The 17323-nt window shown below is 49.7% G+C and overlaps 1 protein-coding gene across 1 annotated transcript in view; it reads right to left on the bottom strand.

The window, feature by feature from the left end:
• IFT122 (intraflagellar transport 122) overlaps window positions 1-17323 on the bottom strand; it is a 135756-nt gene that overhangs the window by 16364 nt on the left and 102069 nt on the right. The window contains exon 25 of the mRNA XM_089663342.1: window positions 9605-9716. Within this exon, the coding sequence (XP_089519468.1) occupies window positions 9605-9716 (112 nt within the window). The remainder of the gene's footprint in view (window positions 1-9604; window positions 9717-17323) is intronic.

The raw sequence follows: 17323 nt of genomic DNA, 5'->3' as shown, positions 1-17323 counted from the left end.
CTAACAAAATAAATGTATAGGAATGCAAAATATGTATTCAAATGCTGGAGGGTGACGATTGCGGCTGGGGGTCACTCTGGGGAAATGGGAGTTTGTGGATATTGCAGCAGATTCAGTGGCCCTGTAAGAAATGTGGTTACTGGGGAGGGCTGGGGGTAACTATTGGGCATGTGATCTGTGGAGGGGGCTGGGGTCTCTCCGGGTAGCTGGGGGCTTTTACACGCATTTGAAACGCCAGTAAAATCTACTCCTGAACGCAAGTTTGGTGTGTTAAAAAAAACGACTGTAAACTCAACTGCCTGTAAAGGACGATGTGTACATGGAGACAGAGGAATACATTAGGGAGAGTTCAGGGGCTGCTGAAAAAAAAAAAAAAAGCAGAAGAGCTCCTAAACGTGAGTTTATCAGCTGCAGTGTACATGAGCCCCGAATGGTGTCCTGGCATCCAGAATCACAATGTTGGCAAGTGTGCATTACCTGGAAAAAAAACAATGGAAGGTGAGGCAGATCTGACCCCCAGCAGGTATTTAAGGTTGTGTGTGGAGATTATCCCCCAATCCTTGATGTTGCCACCAAATCCAAGGCTGTGCTTTGCCATAGCTGGTTCCATTCTATGAACCATTATACTAGGAGGCCACGTCTTCACTAGTCTTGTTCATTCTCTGCAGTATCTGTAAGCGATTTCAACCCTGCTATATGTAACCTTTCAAGGATAGACGTCTTACTTTCTGCTAATGCCTAATGTGCCCACAAGACAACATTTCAGTGCTAGTACCAACACCATAGAAGCCAACCGCCCTGGATTTGCCAGGAAAGTCATGGATGTTGGCCCTCTGTGTCCAAGGCCAAGTCCTGGGATCCCCAGCAGATGTCTTACTGTCTGCTAATGCCTAATGTGCCCACAAGACAACATTTCAGTGCTAGTACCAACACCATAGAAGCCAACCGCCCTGGATTTGCCAGGAAAGTCATGGATGTTGGCCCTCTGTGTCCAAGGCCAAGTCCTGGGATCCCCAGCAGATGTCTTACTGTCTGCTAATGCCTAATGTGCCCACAAGACAACATTTCAGTGCTAGTACCAACACCATAGAAGCCAAACTGACCTGAGATTTCCAGGAAAGTCATGGATGTTGGCCCTCTGTGTCCAAGGCCAAGTCCTGGGATCCCCAGCAGACATCTTACTGTCTGCTAATGCCTAGTGTGCCCACAAGACAACATTTCAGTGCTAGTACCAACACCATAGAAGCTAAACCGACCTGGATTTGCCAGGAAAGTCATGGATGTTGGCCCTCTGTGTCCAAGGCCAAATCCTGGGATCTCAGCATTAGCCTTCTATGCACTGTAACTGAAAATGGCATTATTGTGGGGATTTAGGTTGCGAGTGGGCAGTCCCTTCATTCAGAAATGGGGTCTGGGCAGGACAAACCTATAAATAGGTATGGGCAGCACAGTGGCTAAACGGTTAGCACTTCAGCCTGACAGTACTCGGGTCGTTGGTTCGAATGCCAACCATGGCACCACCTGCCTGGAGTTTGCATGTTCTCCCTGTGACTGCGTCGGTTTACTCCCACACTCCAAAGACATGCTGGTAGGTGAATTGGCTCCTGTCTAAATTGGCCCTAGTATGTGTATGTATGAATGTGAGTTAACCCCTTCACGCCAGCGCCTCCCAGCCCTTTAAGAGTTTCAGAAGCCGGGACGGGCAGGGTTTAGGGAGCATGTGACCGCTGTGACACGTCGTCACATGATCGGGAAAGGTCCCGATCGAAAGAGGAGGCCGGGACCTTTCCGTGAGTACTGGACATGTGTGCTGGGAGCGCGCAGGGCGTGCGCTCTCAGCACATATGTTTTTTCTTACCTGAACGCAAATGTGCGGCCGCTCGGTGTCTAAGCCCCGACGCCAGGAGGCAGCACATTTGTGTGTGGCCCGGTGTGAACAGGTTAAGAACTTTAGATTGTACGCCCCTTGAGGGTTAGGGACCTTAGATTGTACGCCCCTTGAGGGTTAGGGACCTTAGATTGTACGCCCCTTGAGGGTTAGGGACCTTAGACTGTACACCCCTTGAGGGATAGGGACCTTAGACTGTACACCCCTTGAGGGTTAGGGACCTTAGATTGTACTCCCCTTGAGGGTTAGGGACCTTAGATTGTACGCCCCTTGAGGGTTAGGGACCTTAGATTGTACTCCCCTTGAGGGTTAGGGACCTTAGATTGTACTCCCCTTGAGGGTTAGGGACCTTAGATTGTACGCCCCTTGAGGGTTAGGGACCTTAGATTGTACTCCCCTTGAGGGTTAGGGACCTTAGATTGTACGCCCCTTGAGGGTTAGGGACCTTAGACTGTACGCCCCTTGAGGGTTAGGGACCTTAGACTGTACACCCCTTGAGGGTTAGGGATCTTAGATTGTACTCCCCTTGAGGGTTAGGGACCTTAGATTGTACGCCCTTGAGGGTTAGGGACCTTAGATTGTACGCCCCTTGAGGGTTAGGGACCTTAGACTGTACACCCCTTGAGGGTTAGGGATCTTAGATTGTACTCCCCTTGAGGGTTAGGGACCTTAGACTGTACGCCCCTTGAGGGTTAGGGACCTTAGACTGTACTCCCCTTGAGGGTTAGGGACCTTAGATTGTACGCCCCTTGAGGGTTAGGGACCTTAGACTGTACGCCCCTTGAGGGTTAGGGATCTTAGATTGTACGCCCCTTGAGGGTTAGGGACCTTAGATTGTACGCCCCTTGAGGGTTAGGGACCTTAGATTGTACGCCCCTTGAGGGTTAGGGATCTTAGATTGTACGCCCCTTGAGGGTTAGGGATCTTAGATTGTACGCCCCTTGAGGGTTAGGGACTGATGTGAATGTAATATATATATATAGTACATTCACATCAGTCCCTAACCCTCAAGGTCAATGTAAAAGCACTGCGTAAATTGACGGCGCTATACAAGTACCTAACATAAATAAATAGGTGGGATCTGGGCTCACCCATCCAGAAAATGGGTGGACGAAATGCGCACCATGGGTACATTCAAATGAGATCCAGGACCATAATGTTGGTACCTGAAAAAAAAAGTTGGGAGGGTGAGGCAGATCTGACCCCCCCCAGGTATAATTGGAGTTGTGTGGGGGGTTTACCCTCAATCCTTGGTGCTGCCACTAAATCCAAGGCTCTGCTTTGCTCTGGACTTCCTGGTCCCTTTTCATGAAGGGTATGCTTAGGGACATTCATGATACCTGGAGGCCGAGTCTTCATTCTCCGCAGTATCTGCAAGTTATTCCAACCCGGCTAAATATAGCTGTAAATGACAGATGTGTCACCTAACAGTCTGCTAATGCCTGTTGTGCAGAGATTAGCAAGGATTAACCTAGTGTCCTGTAATTACTGCTGTGGATGAACACTCCGGAATTTTCTAACACAGCAGAAAAGAGGACTGCCGGTAACTGAAGATGCGCAATCCCCGGCCATGCCATGAAAAACGACACCGTGCCACCCTGGATTGTTAGAATAAAGGGGCTTTTACTTCGTTCGGACTTTAGCAGGCTATACACGGGTCGAATTCCGAACGCTTTTTCAATCAAAAATATCGTTCGTTCTGTAATCCGATGGTGATCCAGGGGCGGACTGACAACTCATGGGGCCCCCGGGCAATAGGGGATCATGGGGCCCCTGTGTCCTTGCCCAAACTCAAAAAAGTCTATGAAAAAGGTACCAGGGGCATCTCATGGGGCCCCCTACTGACCCCGGGCCCTCGGGCAGTGCCTGAGTTTCCAAATGGTCCGTCCGCCCCTGTTCAGGAGCGCTTAGTATAGCGTTCATCTGGCTTGGTGATTCATTTTAATAATTTTTGCATCAAATACCACCAACGCGTTTCAGGGGAAAGACCTCCTCCTTACGGGGTTGATTCAATAGTTTCTGATTGAATCTGGGATTTAGCTGGCTGCTCTCTTTGCTGATTGGACACATTGAGGATTCAGGCCCTTTTGTAACCTTTATCTGGGCTTCATAGTGAACTCTGTGCAGATTCAATTACAGATTGTTGGCTCAAGCCGTGAAGAAGGAAAAGGCATTCCCCGAAACGAGTATCTCATGGTCTTACGTTTGTACTAGGTACGCCCCACCGCAAGGCCATTGTGGAAGCCCAACCACCACCCAAGGCCACCCAATCACCACATCAGGTCACCATTAAAGGCCAACCACCACCTCAGGCCACCAAACCACCACCTCAGGCCACCCAACCACCAGCCCAGGTCACTATGGAAACCCAAATACCACTTCAGGCCACCCAACTACCACCTTGGGTCACCATGGAAGCCCAACCACTAGCCCTCTGAAGATCCAAGGTGGATCGCTCTTCAGAGGGCATTTGACAGGCAGCGAAGAAGCCTTTATACATCAGCACCTCACTGCCTGTTCTAACCCCTAAATGGCTGTACCACCACGCCATGGCACCATTCACTTGAACCCACTGAACACAAATTAGGCAGAACCAGGGGCGGACTGACAACTTATGGAGCCCCCAGGCAATAGGGGATCATGGGGCCCCTGTGTCCTTGCCCAAACTCAAAAAAGGACTATGAAAAAGGTACCAGGGGCATCTCATGGGGCCCCCTACTGACCCCGGGCCCTCGGGCACTGCCCGAGTTTCCAAATGGTCAGTCTGCCCCTGGTGCCACCAATGATTTCGAAAAGCGGTCGTTTTTCACGAATTTTCCAGCATGCGCGATAAACAAAATGGGCAGGACCAGGAAAATCGGCCGGTGCCATTGCCCCACTAACAGAGCGAAATTCGGCCGAATATTCTTAGGTCTGATTTTCGAATGAAAAATCGTTTGAAAAATCGACCCGTGTATGGCCGGCCTTTCTTTTGAGGACTTGTTCATATGGGAATACTACAGAGTACACACTTGTGAGGGTCTGCGATTGCCTGCACAGGGATGCACAGGTGTCATGACAGAATTTAAAAGTGTATGAATAGGTACCGTTGTGCTCAAAAGTTTGCACCCCCTGGGAGAAATGGTGACATTTTGGCACTGAAACTGAAAATATGAACGATCGTGACAAAAAAATGTCTTATATTGAAGGATGATGATCATATGAAGCCATTTATTTCCACATAGTTGTTCGGCTCCTTTTTAAATCCTAATAACAGAAAACCCCAAATGGCCCGGATCAGAAGTCTCCGCCCCCAGATCAAACGTTTCCCTCCCCTGGCATGTTTGGCCTTGGTACAGACACACAAGGTGACACACACGGGGTAAAATGCCAATTAGAGGTTAATATCCCACATCTGTGGCTTTTTAAAATTGCAATTAGTGTCCGTGTAGAAATAGTCAATAATTTTGTTAGCTCTCACGTGGATGTGCTGAGCAGGCTAGATACTGAGCCATGGGGAGCAGAAAAGAACTGTCAGAAGACCTGCGTAACAAGGTAACGGAACTTTATAAAGATGGAAAAGAATGTAAAAAGATATCCAAGGCCTTGAATATGCCAGTCAGTGCTGTTCAATCACTTATTAAGAAGTGGAAAGTTTGGGGATCTCTTGGTATCAAGCCAAGGTCAGGGAGACCAAGAAAGATTGCAGCCCACTAATTGCAATGTAAATGTGGGAATGTAATAGAAGAATATAAAAGGATATCCAAAGCCTTGAATATGTAAGAGTTATGATAGAGTTAAGAGAAAAGCTCACACCCGTGGCAAAATCTTTAGCAAGGTAGACCCCACTAATATTTATTTATTTCAGGTACTTATATAGCACCGTCAATTTACATATATATTGTACATTCACATCGGTCCCTAACCCTCAAGGGGCGTACAATCTAAGGTCCCTAACCCTCAAGGGGCGTACAATCTAAGGTCCCTAACCCTCAAGGGGCGTACAATCTAAGGTCCCTAACCCTCAAGGGGCATACAATCTAAGGTCCCTAACCCTCAAGGGGCGTACAATCTAAGGTCCCTAACCCTCAAGGGGTGTACAATCTAAGGTCCCTAACCCTCAAGGGGCGTACAATCTAAGGTCTCTAACCCTCAAGGGGAGTACAATCTAAGGTCCCTAACCCTCGAGGGGCGTACAATCTAAGGTCCCTAACCCTCGAGGGGCGTACAATCTAAGGTCCCTAACCCTCGAGGGGCGTACAATCTAAGGTCCCTAACCCTCGAGGGGCGTACAATCTAAGGTCCCTAACCCTCGAGGGGCGTACAATCTAAGGTCCCTAACCCTCGAGGGGCGTACAATCTAAGGTCCCTAACCCTCAAGGGGCGTACAATCTAAGGTCCCTAACCCTCGAGGGGCGTACAATCTAAGGTCCCTAACCCTCAAGGGGTGTACAATCTAAGGTCTCTAACTTACATTCATACATACACATACTAGGGCCAATTTAGACCAGATCCAATTAACCTCCCAGCATGTCTTTGGAGTGTGGGAGGAAACCGGAGTACCCAGAAGAAACCAACGCAGGCACAGGGAGAACATGCAAACTCCAGGCAGGTGGTGCCATGGCTGGGATTCGAACCAATGACCCTAGTACTGCCAGGCGGAAGTGGTAACCATTTAGCCACTGTGCTGCCCATACGTTTTATTATTCAATCACATTAGGAAGTGAAAAATTTGGGGATCAGTTGATACCAAGCCAAGGTCAGGTAGACCAAGAAAGATCGCAGCCACAACTGCCAGAAGGATTGATCAGGATACAAAGAAAAACCCCACAGGAAACCTCAGGAGAAATACAGGCTGCTCTGGAAAAAAGACGGTGTGGTAGTATCAACGAGCACAATACGACGATACTTGAACAAAAATGAGCTGCATGGTCGAGTTGCCAGAAAAAAGCCATTACTGTGCCAATGCCACAAAAAAAAGCCTAGTTACAATATGCCCGACAACACCTTGACTTGCTGTGCTTTTGTGTGCTCTTGGCACAGTAAAGGCTTCTTTCTGGCACCTCAACCATGCAGCTGCCAGGGTATGCAAACTTTTGGGCACGAATGTACACCGGCAGACACGGGCAGCGGATGAATCTGAGAAATGCAGATTAGTACAACGAGGACAGGAGGAGCGGGGAGGCTGTTAGGAAGTTGCCTTTATTTATATTTTTTTTTTTCAGAAATGGATATAAAAAAGGTAGAGATGCCCTTTAAATTGAATTAAAGCACCGTGTCAAACATGTCACGTTCTGTCAAGAGGAGTTTAGACATCGATTCCAGAAGATTACAAACTGGTTCAGGCGGTCGATTAATTTGTATGTCTCAAAGCCATTGACCCATCGCAGGAAAAACACAAACTGCTCTCTGAAGAAGATGGAGACATATGGAGACATATGGAGACAGTTTTCTCTGTGTATTATCGTCTCGGATTTGTATATTCGTCTTGTGAGGTGATCACACTGGAAGGATATTTGTACATTCCAGCCTGGAGAAGATGTATGTGAGGGGGACCCAAGCTTTGATCCCTCCGAGGTGAGCGCTAAGGCCTTGTAAAGCCAGGGTCAGTTGTGCATAAGGAGCAGTGTGTGCACTAAGTATGAGCTCCGGAGTGTTCGGATCCTAGTCCCAACCCACCTGAGAGATTCAGCTAGACCATTCTCATTGTAGTAGGCCAGGGGTAGGCAACCTGAGATCCGCAGGACTACAAGTTCCATCATGCCTCTGCAAGTCATAGCTGTAACTGTCAGTTTTGTGATCTTTGCAATGCCTCATGGGAAATGTAGTTCCACAACAGCTAGAGAGCCGCAGGTTGCCTACCCCTGTAGTAGGCCAATCTTAAGTGGTCAGGGCATTCATTGCCCTGCAGCTGCAAATATACACACTCCTTGTATACATGCAACTGAAATCTAGGGAATGTCCCGGCCACTTAGGCTTGGCATAGATGGATCGAATCTTGGCCAGTTCAGCAGGGAACAACTGAGATTCAATCTATGGGCAAGCTGGTTGTACCCAAGTCGATCGATGGATCAACTTGGGTACAGCCAGCCTGTCGGATTTTTTAAGTTCGATTACGGCTGGTGTCTATAGCCGCTAACAGTAATCATTGTGTTCTGCCGTCAGGGAAAGCTCCCTACCAGCAGAACACAATACCACAATAGGCGCTCCCACCTCCGCTGCAATCGCCTAGGCCAGTGGTGGGCAACCTTTTTTTTCAACTGAGCCAAATCTCGCCAAAACCACGATTGAAATTTATTTTGAGAGCCACATTTTTAAAACTGAAAATACATAGGATGGTACACTGTTTTTAGTTTCAATAAGTTTTTATAGTAATTCATCCCCCATAGTAATTCACCCCCCATATAGTAATTCATCCCCCATATAGTAATTCATCCCCCATATAGTAATTCATCCCCCATAGTAATTCACCCCCCATATAGTAATTCACCCCCCATATATTAATTCATCCCCCATATATTAATTCATCCCCCATAGTAATTCATCCCCCATATAGTAATTCATCCCCCATAGTAATTCATCCCCCATATAGTAATTCATCCCCCCTATAGTAATTCATCCCCCATAGTAATTCATCCCCCATATAGTAATTCATCCCCCATATAGTAATTCATCCCCCCTATAGTAATTCATCCCCCCTATAGTAATTCATCCCCCATAGTAATTCACCCCCCATATAGTAATTCATCCCCCTTATAGTAATTCATCCCCCATATATTAATTCATCCCCCCTATAGTAATTCATCCCCCATATAGTAATTCATCCCCCATATAGTAATTCATCCCCCCTATAGTAATTCATCCCCCATATAGTAATTCATCCCCCATAGTAATTCACCCCCCATATAGTAATTCATCCCCCTTATAGTAATTCATCCCCCATATATTAATTCATCCCCCCTATAGTAATTCATCCCCCCTATAGTAATTCATCCCCCATATAGTAATTCATCCCCCCTATAGTAATTCATCCCCCATATAGTAATTCATCCCCCCTATAGTAATTCATCCCCCCTATAGTAATTCATCCCCCATATAGTAATTCATCCCCCATATAGTAATTATCCCCCATATAGTAATTCATCCCCCATATAACTATTCCCCCCCAAGTAGTAAGCAAAGTCCCCCCTGTGTCAATTCACTTACCTTTGCTCCGCGCGTTCCTCTCGCCGTGTTCCCGCGCCGTTCCGGTCTTCAGGGCGGACTGTGAGAGTAGCCTAGCTCCTTTCACGTTCGTCACGCTGCCCCGCCTACACACATCCTGACAGCCAATCACTGGCTATCAGGATGTGAGTGACAGCGAGACTGGCCAATCATTGCATTTGAGCGCGCTGCCCTGGCTGTTTTTTTTTTTTTGGATCACGCTGCAGAGTCCCTGCCGCCCGAGAGGAGGGAGGGGAGCGGGCGCCCGGCACACAAGAGCCGCATTAAAGCGTGTAAAGAGCCGCATGTGGCTCGCAAGCCGCGGCTTGCCGACCACTGGCCTAGGCGATCGGAAGCGAAAGTTGTGCTCCTACCTTCCCTCCCCATAGTCTTCTGGGACACGCGTCAGGTCCTAGAAGACTACGGGGCCATGCGCTTCTCACGCATGCGCAGTGGGCACCCGGCTTTTATTTTATTTTTTCCAGGTGGAACTCCACTTTAATGTACCAATTGGGACCAGAGCGCTCCACTCACCATATGACGACGCAGAGAAGACGAAGCCCTGGCGGCAGTTGATGCAGACGTTTCCCAGGTTGTTGAGGAAAGGGTTGTTGGTGGAACATCTGTAGCACATTGGGACCAGTTCCTGGGGAGAGACCAGAACAGACAGGTACACATGAAATAAAAGGCAATTTCTCATCCCCCGTACCGAGCTTCTTCCTCTAATTCCTCCCTCCTGTGAAGCATTACGATTATTGTGTCTGTAATATGTTGCCGACCTCCCTCCCCACATCATCCGTGTACCTGCACAGATCAGATATTAACGGAACATTCTGCTGCAACTCTGTACTTGGAGCTCTTTCACTGTGAATAAAAGAAATTCAAAGGGAAATGAACTCTTCCCCCAATACTCATCTTCACATTAGTGCCATTGGAGCCTCCAGGTATGGGGCAGCATGTGACCTTGTTTCCTTTATCGCAGAATGCAGTGCTTGGACCTGTGTAGCCAATTGCAAGGCTGGAACACTGTTAAATGAGAAGGGGAGCAGGAGTCTCAGCAGCTTAGTTTTCCCTACTTCCCCCCCCCTCTCAGCAGTGACTCAACTACCCCTGTGCCCCTCTCCCAGCAATGACTCTGCAGCTCAGCTCACCTGCTCCCCCCTCTCAGCAGTGACTCAACTACCCCTGTGCCCCTCTCCCAGCAGTGACTCTGCAGCTCAGCTCACCTGCTACCCCCTCTCAGCAGTGGCTCAGCTCAGCTACCCCTGTGCCCCTCTCCCAGCAATGACTCTGCAGCTCAGCTCACCTGCTACCCCCTCTCAGCAGTGGCTCAGCTCAGCTACCCCTGTGCCCCTCTCCCAGCAATGACTCTGCAGCTCAGCTCACCTGCTCCCCCCCTCAGCAGTGGCTCAGCTCAGCTACCCCTGTGCCCCTCTCCCAGCAATGACTCTGCAGCTCAGCTCACCTGCTCCCCCCCTCTCAGCAGTGACTCAGCTCAGCTACCCCTGTACCCCTCTCCCAGCAATGACTCTGCAGTTCAGCTCACCTGCTCCCCCCCTCTCAGCAGTGACTTAGCAATTCCTGTGCCCCTCTTCCAGCAATGACTCAGCGGCTCAGGTCACCTGCTCCCCCCCTCTCAGCAGTGACTTGGCTACCCTTGTGCTCCTCTGCCAGCAATGACTCTGCAGCTTAGCTCACCTGCTCCCCCCATCTCAGCTGTGAATCAGCAACTCGATTCTGATCATTGCTGGAAAAGAGAGCAGAGCTCTCCCCCTTCCAGAAATGAATCAGGAATTCAACTTCCACCTCCAAGCAGTCACCTTGGAGCTCAGCTCGCTCTGCTCTCTTTTCCAGCAATGATAAGAATTCTGGGATGGGGGAGCTGAGCTGCTGAGTCATTTTTGGGAGGGGGGCAGGAGATGCTGAGCTGCCGGGAGACCAACTAAATTGTTTCTGTTGTGAACTTGGAGGATGAATTGCTGCACAGTACCTGCAGCTACAGAAGTGAGAGTTTGTTTTCAAGCTCATTTACTGCTTGTTAGGGTCAATTTTGACGTGTGTCTAAATCTCCCTTCCCTCTGAAGCCCAATCCACCCCTGGATCGCGTTGCAGAAACTGACATGCGGCAAGGAAGAGATGGGATACCTCCTCACCTGTTGTTTTAACCCCAAGACAATCATGCTACAACAGCTGCGCTTCCCCATTGACTTGAATGCGTAGAGATTAGCAAGCCCGCTGACTGCTACATGTCAGGTCAACTTAGTGGCAGTCATGAAGCAAAGCACTGCAGCCGCAGCATGAAAACATCTTCCTCCGCTGCTTATTGCAGCTTATAGAAGAGCTTCATCCAAGAGGGGAAGTTCCACTTTAAGGCTTCGTCCCATGCTCCCCGTTAAGAATTGGCACCTTTGGGGAGTGGGAGGGAGGGGGTACCCAAGTTTGACAGGTTCCCGCTCCAACTTCTGCTGCGATCGCCTTTGTGATTGGAAACGGAAGTTGTCCTCCCTCCCCGTAGTCTTCTGGGACATGTGACAGGTCCCAGAAGACTATGGAACCAGTCACAAAGCGCAACGCTACTCGCACATGCGCACTGGGAACCCAGCTGTCACAGCTGGGTGCACACACTGAAGATGCTGGTGCAGGGAAGCGAGGACAACCGGTGAACCCAGCTGTAGGGAGTACACTGCTGGATCGAAGGACGGGTGAGTGGTAGTTATTTAAAAGTTAGCAGCTACAGTTTTTGTAGCTGCTGACTTTTATTTTTTTGAAATTTGACTGGAGCTCCGCTTTAAGGGAGAGGAACCTGTGCATTTTTGCCCCCCATCTCCACCCCCCCCCCCAAGCAAGCCCTAAAGAATATGCAAATAGTTTAATGCCCATAGTTGGCCCACAGGTTCACCTCCCAGCATACGTGCTCTTCTGATGGAAGTTGTGCAGAATTGTGCATGGTAAATGCAAGCGCTTTTTAGATTTGCCAAGACCCAGCACACCGACTGCCACACACCAGTTGACAATGACCCTGCATCAGCAAATCTCACCTCCTCACAGTCAAGGGGCAGAAAGGCTCAGCACTGCACTAGCTGCCCTAGTCGCTCCAGAAATGATGGCAGATAAAGGGGCATTATACATTTTCACAAGTATCAGACATTTTTTTTACATTTAGGTTATGAACAAAAGCATAAATCACTAAAATAACATAAAAAAAAACAAAACAAAAACTTTACTGCTCCTTGTGGTCTGCTTACTATTAGATGATCTCCCATTTTATTATTATTATACAGGATTTATATATTATTATTATTATACAGGATTTATGGCACCAACAGTTTGCTCAGCTCTTTACAATATAACGGGAGACAATGCAGCAACAATACAGTTCAATACAAGAGGGATAGGAGGCCCTGATCCTGGGAGCTTACAATCTAGGAGGGAGGGGCTAGTGGTACAAAAGGTAATAACTGTGGGGGATGGACTGGTAAGAGGAATAGAAGATTCCATTATTAGCTGAGGGCAGGATAGGCTTCCCTGAAGAGAGAGGTTTTCAGAGATCGCCTAAAAGTGAGCAGAGTAGGCGATAGTCCGATAAATTGGGGTAGGGAGTTTCAGAGGATGGGGGACGGCTCTGGAGAAGTCCTGGAGACAAGCATGGGAGGAGGAGACAAGGGAGCTAGAGAGTAGAAGGTCGTGGGAGGAGCGGAGAGGACGGTTTGGGTGATATTTGGAGACAAGATCAGTGATGTAATTTGGGGCGGAGTTATAAATGGCTTTATATGTGATTGTTAATGGTTTGAATTTTATTTGTTGGGTAATGTGAAGCCAGTGGAGGGATTGGCAGAGAGGGGTGGAGGACACTGAGTGGAGGGATTGACAGAGAGGGATGGAGGGCACTGAGTGGAGGGATTGGCAGAGAGGGATGGAGGACACTGAGTGGAGGTCAGTGGAGGGATTGGCAGAGAGGGATGGAGGACACTGAGTGGAGGCTAGTGGAGGGATTGGCAGAGAGGGATGGAGGACACTGAGTGGAGGCCAGTGGAGGGATTGGCAGAGAGGGATGGAGGACACTGAATGGAGGCCAGTGGAGAGATTGGCAGAGAGGGATGGAGGACACTGAATGGAGACCAGTGGAGAGATTGGCAGAGAGGGATGGAGGACACTGAGTGGAGGGATTGGCAGAGAGGGGTGGAGGACACTGAGTGGAGGGATTGGCAGAGAGGGATGGAGGACACTGAGTGGAGGCCAGTGGAGGATTGGCAGAGAGGGATGGAGGACACTGAGTGGAGGGATTGGCAGAGATGGGGGATGGAGGACACTGAGTGGAGGGATTGGCAGAGAGGGATGGAGGACACTGAGTGGAGGCCAGTGGAGGGATTGGCAGAGAGGGATGGAGGACACTGAGTGGAGGCCAGTGGAGGGATTGGCAGAGAGGGATGGAGGACACTGAATGGAGGCCAGTGGAGAGATTGGCAGAGAGGGAGGGAGGACACTGAGTGGAGATCAGTGGAGGGATTGGCAGAGAGGGGTGGAGGACACTGAGTGGAGGCTAGTGGAGAGATTGACAGAGAGGGGTGGAGGACACTGAGTGGAAGCCAGTGGAGGGATTGGCAGAGAGGGATGGAGGACACTGAGTGGAGGCCAGTGGAGGAATTGGCAGAGAGGGGTGGAGGACACTTTGGGCAGAGTTATAAATGGCTTTATATGTCATTGACTTATTGTGGTCAGAACAACTTCAATGACGTGACTTTTTCTATAACAATATGGGGATCATTTACTAATATTGGAGAGTGTAAAATCTGGTGCAGCTTTGCACACAAACCAATCAGCTTCCAGTTTTTATTGCAAAAGCTTAACTGAGCAAGCTGAAGTTAAAAGCTCAAAAAAACAGCGCAAACTAATTAAAAAGACAAAAAACAAAAAAGTGTGAGTGATAACTTGCACCATTTAGATGATTTTGAACACGCTGGGAATTATATTATTTTATTGAAGTTTCTTTCGAAACACGAGACTCTTTGAGACTTAATTTGTTTTTTTGTCTTTTTAATTGGCTTGCGCTGTTTTTTTTAGTGTATTTTGATGTTTTTTTCATCTCTTGAGCAGCAGCATTGTTTGATTGTGTGTTATTTTCTTTGGCGCAGGTTATCTCACAAAACTGAAGTGAGAAGCTGATTGGCTACCATGCACACCTGCACCAGATTTTGCACTCTCCAGTTTTAGTAAATCAATCCCTATAGGTCATGTGACTGCACATTGGGGAAATTGATGAAATTGCTCGCTGTCACGACGTCCTAAGCGGCCTCACACGTAGTCTTGCATACTTTACTGCGCCGTGATCCTGGCTCCGGTTATTACAGAACATGAATTTCCGTATGAATCAAAACTTGTCAGCAGCCCGGAGGAGCACCGGCCCCAGTCCTTTCCATGTAACATGACTACAAGACATGGCCTGCTCTGCCAATATTCCCCAGCTCTTTATTAGCGCACAGATCTCGTGTGTGTGATTCTCCGACAGCTGGGAACACTCAGCGGAACCAGATGTGAGACTTCAGAGAGGTTAACCCCCTCTCTGCTGAAGCCTAATTAGATAATGATTTATTTCACTCGCTCTCCAGATTTCCAGCAGTTTATTTTCCTAACTGAGGTCCAGACGACAGTGTTTACCTTGGTGTTAAGCGTGACTTCCATTGGAATAGGACCTGGAAGTGTGCAAATCTGTTTCATGTGAATTGTATTCTTTTTTGATTTTCATTAAAAGATACACAGTGATCAAATGTGAACATTTTACGTTTAAAGAGGCTCTGTCGCCATACTTGTTTAGGTAAAAAGTGACAGGGTCTCTTTAAAACCCAACCTCCTAGTTTTACTCCCCTTCACAGTATTTTCCTATGGGCACCGCAATTTACCCTGAGTTTTTTGGGTATGGAGGAGCATGTGACCTCCTGCCGCAGTGCTTGGGATTGGCAGCCAATCGAAAAGCCTGAACAACGTCTGGTGACAGCATACAGGAATAGATATCTATCTCTGCATGCTCTGACACCAGCTGGCACCTGGAATGGAGTGGTGTAGGTAGGGTTGTGAAGATGAGTATCGTGAGGCTGCCATGCACATCTGGGTGCTCGGCCAAGCTCAAGGCAGGGATCCAGGATTTCAAACCTTCTAAGCCCTGGGTGCCCACCTGGATGGGGCCGTGAGGACCAAGTGGTACCTGGCTTGACCTACATGCAAACAGTCCTCCCGCTTTCCCAGCTGCCCCCCTGCCAGCACATCCCTCAGCTCAGTGGTGGTGGTGGGCTGCACCATGCGCCTCACATCCCTCAGCTCAGTGGTGGTGGTGGTGGGCTGCACCATGCGCCTCTCATCCCTCAGCTCAGTGGTGGTGGTGGGCTGCACCATGCGCCTCACATCCCTCAGCTCAGTGGTGGTGGTGGTGGTGGGCTGCACCATGCGCCTCACATCCCTCAGCTCAGTGGTGGTGGTGGTAGTGGTGGTGGTCTGCACCATGCGCCTCACATCCCTCAGCTCAGTGGTGGTGGTGGTAAGCTGCACCATGCGCCTCACATCCCTCAGCTCGGTGGTGGTGGTAGTGGTGGGCTGCACCATGCGCCTCACATCCCTCAGCTCAGTGGTGGTGGTGGTAGTCGTGGTGGTGGTGGGCTGCACCATGCGCCTCACATCCCTCAGCTCAGTGGTGGTGGTGGGCTGCACCATGCGCCTCACATCCCTCAGCTCAGTGGTGGTGGTGGGCTGCACCATGCGCCTCACATCCCTCAGCTCAGTGGTGGTGGTGGGCTGCACCATGCGCCTCACATCCCTCAGCTCAGTGGTGGTGGTGGGCTGCACCATGCACCTCACATCCCTCAGCGTAGTGGTGGTGGGCTGCACCATGCACCTCACATCCCTCAGCTCAGTGGTGGTGGTGGTGGGCTGCACCATGCGCCTCACAGCCCTCAGCTCACTGGTAGTGGTGGGCTGCACCATGCGCCTCACAGCCCAGCGCTTCCCTCTCCATCTATGGCAGCACCACTGGGGGGGGGAACAGTGTCTGCCTTGTGTACGGATGGGGCCTGGGACATGGAGGGGCACATTTGCATGCTGAGCTGCTAGCGACACTGTCTGCACTGGAGGAAAACTAGGACAGGCAGGCCAGGGTGTCCTGGGGAAACAGTATCTGCCCCATGTCTGGACTGGGCCCGGCGGGGCTGAGGGAGGGCCACACATGCACACTTAGCTGCTAGGGGCTCTGCCTGCCCCAGGGAAAACTGGGTGGGCAGGCCGGGGTTCCCTGACTGGAAAGCAAACCTGGGCCGCGGTGGTGAGAGCGCTGAATCCCAGCCACAGCCAATCCCTCCATCACAGCTGCATGTGTGTAATGTTACTCTGTTTTCCCTGCATCCTTGTTGATGGGGAGTACTAACACACTGAGAAGGGTGACAGTGGGTGACAGCATGAAATCCTCAAGAACTTCACATTCTTATTTTTTGCCTTTTAATTATTGAGCAGCGAATGAATGGACTGGTAAAAGCTGAACTCTATGATAAGCAAAGAGAGGATTGTGTATCCTTCCTTGAGTCTCAGTGAGCTTTTTGTATTTCTTCCAGATCTGTGCAGTGATCCAGTGTGAGACTTCCTGTAATAAAGACCGCTCACTGCTGCTCTCGCTCCTTGTGTCGGGTGACTGGTCTTGTGTCCGCCCCCTCCTGTAGTTTTCTGCAGGCAGTGTGTAGTGGGTGGAGCTGAGCCCCACCCACTACACCATTGTCTCCACCCCCTCCCAGTTTTCCTCCCACAGCTCTGCTTGTTCAGGTTGACTGGTCTCGTCTCTGTCCCCTCCTGTAGTTTCATGCAGTGTGTAGTGGGTGGAGCTACTGAGCCCCACCCACTACACCCTCATCTCCACCCCCTCCTATAGTTTTCTGCAGGCAGTGTGTAGTGGGTGGAGCTGCTGAGCCCCTCCAACAACTCTCCTTGCTCAGGTTGACTGGTCTGGTCTCCGCCCCCTCCTGTAGTTTTCTGTAGGCAGTGTGTAGTGGGTGGAGCTGCTGAGCCCCTCCAACAACTCTCCTTGTTCAGGTTGACTGGTCTGGTCTCCGCCCCCTCCTATAGTTTTCTGCAGGCAGTGTGTAGTGGGTGGAGCTGCTGAGCCCCTCCAACAACTCTCCTTGTTCAGGTTGACTGGTCTGGTCTCTGCCCCCTCCTGTAGTTTTCTGCAGGCAGTGTGTAGTGGGTGGAGCTGAGCCCCACCCACTACACCATTGTCTC

This window comes from Staurois parvus, unplaced genomic scaffold, assembly GCF_062004578.1.
Source record: "Staurois parvus isolate SC_StPar_1 unplaced genomic scaffold, SC_StPar_1.0 ptg001670l, whole genome shotgun sequence".
Lineage (NCBI taxonomy): Eukaryota > Metazoa > Chordata > Amphibia > Anura > Ranidae > Staurois > Staurois parvus.
The sequence above is the reverse complement of the archived record's forward strand: the minus strand, read 5'-3'. Positions and strand labels throughout refer to the sequence as shown.